The sequence below is a fragment of the Cottoperca gobio genome, chromosome 17 (assembly GCF_900634415.1).
Source record: "Cottoperca gobio chromosome 17, fCotGob3.1, whole genome shotgun sequence".
In the NCBI taxonomy this organism is placed as follows: Eukaryota; Metazoa; Chordata; class Actinopteri; order Perciformes; family Bovichtidae; genus Cottoperca; species Cottoperca gobio.
Window position 1 is genome coordinate 9271577 of NC_041371.1, and position 6188 is coordinate 9277764.

Genomic DNA, 6188 nt, shown 5'->3' on the forward strand with positions numbered 1-6188 from the left:
CTGCACTGTGTGTCAGTAGATTATTTGCAAATTTGTTTGGGATGTGTTAAACAAATTACCACAAACTGACAAACAGAACGCTCTCAGCCAGGCAAATTCCTGTATAAGAGTACTGGCTGGTTTCTGGGCCTCTGTGGATAAATATGCTAAAGCTGCCATCTATAGTGTGCTGTGTGCACTGTACCTTTTGGGAAATTGGAAGCAACGGGCCCAAAAGTAAGTTTTTGCTCCGGGGCCTCGAAACAGATTACCCAGCCGTGCTCATCCAAACCTCTTGGATTAGTCGCCAAGCATCTTCAAGACTTTAAGTGAATCCACTAGCCAACCACTTAACACTTTGCTTTTGTTAGATTTTTGCACTGCCATTTTGCTTGCACATTTCCATGTCTGGTCATTCTCGCAGCTTATCATCAATTACACACTTTTCTTATATAGATTAGCCTGATCTTCAGTCCTGTATTCACAAATATTGTTGTTTTTTTGTTTTTTAAAGACAAAAGAAAAGAAAAATGGTATTTGGAATTGCAATATAAATTGGCACAAACACCAAGCAGCACCTTGAATATCAATCACTGCAAATACAACAATGTGAGGCAAAAGAACATGGTGTGTCATCATCATATAAAAAGGTCTTATTAATCCACAAAACAAAAAGGGAAACCTTAGTAATAATAGGAATACATTTTGTAAGGGGCTGTAATTTATATTCACTCTTTGTTCAGCATGTTCAGCTAAATGCATGAGCCCCTGGTTCCTTAGCAACAGACTCTGCAATGATGCAAGATTGAAGAGGAAAGGATCTGCAGTTCCACAGTGCAGGTGAAGACAAGTCGGCCAATGTCTCCTGTTGCAGCTCTTCAAAGCTTCTTGAAGTTATAGTAATTAAGGAAACTGCATCTCATTTAACAGCATGCAAAAGCACCAGAATGTACATCAAAGCTAATGCAATGAGTTTTGATTTTTGAAGGAAGGACATCCACATCTGTTATGCCTTCTGACATTACGGTGTATGCTTAGAAATATCAATTCATCACCATCCTTCCTACATATAACGTCAAATTTAAGGCCAAGCAGATGAACAATGTGTTGAACAGATTCATAAATAAACGGTTACAGGGAGTGTACTTTGCATCTCTGCTGTTTTGTTGTTGAGCAAATATTTTTTGCTTTGGGGGTTAAACATTTCCCAGTTTAAACATTTTTATATAAGCCTGCAGGTGTGGACACAGTGCCACAACTATCACAGTTTTGTTTTTATTCCCAAAAACACCCCGAACAAATACAGATGATGTGATATCCTACTGAGAGGTTTCCAATCTCAAACATCAACAAAAAGCATCAGCTGTAGCATGCAGCACTTCAGAGTCAGAAAGCAGGGACTTGTTTCTTATCTTTGTGCTAATGCTCAACACTCACACAGGGAGAGACTGTGAGGAAGGTGTCACAGAAAGGCCAGTTTCTGACCAACAGAAGCCACAGTAGACATTAATTCAGTCCATATTTTGTGTTTTGAGAACAATAAAAAAAAAGGTAGAGTGGCCTTCAGACATGACCCAATATTCATGAGCTTGTTAGCTAGCTGTGTATATATATATATATATATATATATATATATATATATATATATATATATATATATATATATATATATATATATATATATATATAAATGCTAACACACCATCTTTCTCTGAGGGTTGTTAAAGGGCAATTTGGGGAAAATATTAATCTGTAACTGCAACACAAAAGCGAGAATGAATGCACAATCGCAGTGAAGTTTACTACCACACAATTATTTCTAGAATGCTTTTTATATGTATGATGCCTAACTTTGGTTTCTGGTGGAGTTTGCCTTGAGTTGAAGAGATTGTTCATGTTAGGAAGAAGAAAAAAACATTTGTAGAAACAGATGATTCACAGATTTGTGATTAATGCAAGCAATAATCTATTTTTAAGAGGTACATCTAAGAGATAACTCACAGAAGGCTCCAGTGTGGTCCTATCAAGACACAGAATAAAGACATGCTTTCATTGAGAAAATGATGCAACAATCCTAAAGGCATCAGAAAAAAAAAGGAGAATCATACTTTTCCTCAAACTCAGACACCACAGCCCCACCAGTTGATTGCTTATTTTCACACAAGGGTGACTTTCATTTTTATATTCTGATCTTTCCTGAACCTATGGACACTGCACAACTCCCTGCTCCTGCCTTCAGATTCTTTTTATGGTGTGGTGACCATTATGCTGAGTGCAGTAAATCAAGGTATATAATAAAACTCACACATATTATTGAATAATCAGCAAAGGCTAAATAACAAAGTACAAGATATGCCCCTACCTGTAGTGTCATTGACATATAACATGGAACCTCCTGAAGCTTGTAAAGCATTGACTGCGTATTGAGATTTTCCCAGGTCAATCCTAAAGGTCTTTTCATAACAACTTTGGAATATTGTCTTAATTACTAATCTTCATTAAAGCCAACATGTAACCCTAACCCTTCTATAAAGCTGCATAGAGCATTTTTTATGAAAACAAAATCTTTGCCACGATCATGCTTTCAATGCATCACACGCACTATAGTTGTTGAATGCTAATAAAAATGCTATATTTCTGTTAAAATAAAACAAATACTAAATTTGTACCGTCCACTGCTGAAGTATTAAACTGTTGAAGAGATTACATTACATTCACTATCTCACTTTTTCACTGCCAACTTGTAATTTCTGCTAAAAGGTTGGTTTCACTGATACACTATATTCTTTCTCAAATTCTAAAAAGCATAATAAAACAACTGCACATATTGGTGTATGCTAATGATTGCTGCTTTCAAGATAAACTGCAACTTGAGTCCTTTTATTTGACAATATGCAAATATATCTAAGATAATGCTACCAAAGACAGTATTGGACCCAGTGGTGCAAATGTGTACATTCAGAGGGATGCTGTAATACTCCTCCAGACCCCTGACAGCTGACTTTGATGGACAGTACACTGACTGCTGTGTCACACCGCCATCGATTGGATACATGGGTGGGTGAGTAGCAGGCAGAAACACATGAGAAACCGCTACCATAATTTAAGCCGTACACATCTTGACAGTGCATCATCCTCACTTGTATTTAACAAGCTGCTGAAGCTGGTTTATTATCACTGTCATCCTTCTGTGGTCAGATAATAACATTTGGACTTGATTTCCAGTGAATGAAGAATATACCCACTGAGTGTCTTTCTACTGTACTCAATGACGTCCATCATATCATCTCTAGTGGCACATCATTTTTTCCTCTCCTGCACCCTGTGTTGACAACTCTGTATGTGTGCCTCTGCATTGTTCAGGGTAGTCATTAGTTTGATGCAACATGTGACTTAGCATTGGTTGCCTCTTCACCACTGGCATGGGCTCAAAATAGAAATAAGGTCAGATTGTAGCGCGTGAGATGTGAAAACAGTGTTCCCTTTAGCAAATGCCGTAAGTAACAGCAGTAACAGTCATTACAATCGCACAGGCTGCCTCTTGTGAGTGCAATTGAACATTGTATTGTTAACACTGCAGTGTATGGAGGCAATTCCCTCCTTGAGCAGGACTAGGAAATCGGCTACGCCCCCAACCGCCACAACCTTAAAGTGTGATTGTTGACACTGTGCTATGCGCCCATGACAATGTGTACATAAAAGGAAGGGAAAGGAGACCCCCCTCAAAACAGACACACCACCACCTTATCCCCCCAACCCTGAATGAATGAGAAGCACCACACGACAGAGAAAACCCAGTATGATCGCCCCCCCCCCACCTACTCACCTTCAATGGAGATTACATGCTCTCGGATCTGGTTCTGCAGGGCCAGGTCATCGATGCGCTCGATCAGGTCGTAGATCGCGTAAATGTTCGGGTGGACAGACTCGAACCGATGGATCTCTGCCCTGATGGCCGCTGAGTTGGACAAAACAAACTGCGAGCCCGCTGAGCCGGGTTGGGCAGCCTGGCCCGAAACAGTCCCCGAACCGAACTGGCCGCCCCCTGAGCTTGCAGACGATCCGGATCCGAACTGGGACGGGATGGACTGGGGCACTGGGACGGGAACTGGCGCCGGGACCGTGCCTGGAGTAGGCATGGCTGGCTGAGACTGCTGCGAGATACCGGACCCTGGGACGCTCGACTGGAAATTCATCTTGTTTTTTTGTTTTTGGAGCGACTAACTCTTTTTTTTAAAAACGGCAACACAAATATGCAGACTAGAATTTGGGATTCAAGCGATGCGAACAAAAGAAGTCCGCGCGAATTGATGGTGTGGAAAACGATCGGCGCAGCAGAAGCATCAATAGTTGGTCGCCAATTGCAACAAAACGCGGCTCTTGCTCATATTATTAAAACTTGACTGTGATTCATTTTCCGTTATTGGCCAGATCTGTCCAGGGCCCTTTTTTCTGTGGCTTACAAACCCGCAATGCCTACCACTTGGACACTCCTACACCGCTGTTTTGGTCAAACCCGTTTTCCTTAGTTGCTCTGTTTGAAGCAGACAATGGGCTAGGCTTCAGCACGGCGCCCTGGTCCACTGCCTTCAATGCGTTGTTTCTGCGCTGAAATGAAATAGCGTTTAGTCCTCTATGGTCCAAGTGGTCCCTGCCCAGCGCCCTCCTCCGCATGCTGAAACGTCACCCAACACGTAATTGTACTTGAGATGGGGGAGGGTGTGATTGGATTTGGTGGAGGGGGAGAAAATCGCAACGTGCACATCATTATAATAACCTACCTGACAGTTATGCAACGACAAAAACTGGCTACTGCAAGATACACAAGTAGATATACTGCTATTACATTGGGAAACTCATTCGTTTTTATTAGCTTTTATTGTGTGGATTAAAACAAAAGGCTCTTATAGCTCATGTAGGCCTATACTTTCACACGTACGTGCACGCGCACGTGGACGCGCAGGTACTCACAATGTGGTCTTTTAAGAGATTTATTTTCACCTGGATCAATAATGACAAATGTTTATCCATTATAACTCTAAAATGCTCCACTTTTATGTTTAACTTTATATATTTGAACAGATTACAGGAGGATGTCAGATTCACAACCACAGCTGGCACAACAATGGCTGAAGACTGTTTGTCTTTTACTAGAGGTCCTGTGGTCCCATTTCTTTGACACATGTGTTATACATTTAAGAAATAAATAATAGACATGATAAGTAACAAATTACATTGGGCAAACCATAAAAAGGCAGCGATATAGCAGAGTTTTTCATTTTCATCCACATACATGGATAACACATTAGGCCAACTTTCTCTCCACAACAGCAGATTCAAATATCATTGCATGTTTAAAATGTCTTACATCAAGGAATATCACAAGAGGTGGTGTGATATGGATCATAATGGATCTTCTTCACTAAAAAAAAAAGGAAGATACAGAGACACCTGCTGGTTTGAATGCACATTACAACAACAGCTGTTCAAGGCCAGATGACTGTGACTATCAGTCAAAGTTGTACAGTTGGTGCTGTGTTGCAGATCATGTCTGATCAAACATACAGACATACCACAGTGTGATATCATGTAGATCATTTAAAAAAACTAAATTTAGAATTTTTGTTCAGTGTTATTAAAAGGCGTAATAAAGTCCCAATAGTTTCTAATGCATTTTAAATGGTTGTCATGTTATTAACTTAATTCAATACTTGTGAAAGTCTGTTTTTCTTTCCAATGTTTATCTAATTCTATTCATCTACTTCGGTATGTGACCAAACCTGTTGTCATTGTCTGGGATAATGATGCACATCTCTGAACTGCTGTGATATGACACACAATGTTCTATTGTTGGATACAGCAGCATGATGTCTGATAAATTATACATTCAGGTGCAAGAACAACCTACTGTTTTGAGCATTATGATCATTATGGTCATGAATGAATCACCGATGTTGTGTCTTTATTGCTTTGTCTTCATATTCGTGCAATAAGGGAGATGGACCCAAATATTCAGAAGCCACCTTTATAAAGCTGTTGATCAGCTTTATAAGGCTCTGGAAAGTCACTCTTTACAACACATTGTCAGAATCTGAAGACTTATATACTTATCTTTATGTAACAATGAACCACTTCTGCAACATACTGCACACCTCATATTGTGAGTGTTATCTTCAGCCTACTGCCACCATCTGTTGACCAAATTGGGA

General features: G+C 40.0%; 1 protein-coding gene across 1 annotated transcript in view; it reads right to left on the reverse strand.

Annotated features, from left to right (window-relative positions):
• Positions 1 to 4682, reverse strand: part of agap3 (ArfGAP with GTPase domain, ankyrin repeat and PH domain 3) — a 115058-nt gene extending 110376 nt beyond the window's left edge. The window contains exon 1 of the mRNA XM_029454246.1: positions 3806 to 4682. Coding sequence (XP_029310106.1) covers positions 3806 to 4175 — 370 coding nt within the window. The 5' untranslated portion in view covers positions 4176 to 4682. The remainder of the gene's footprint in view (positions 1 to 3805) is intronic.
• Between the last annotated feature and the right edge of the window lie 1506 nt (positions 4683 to 6188).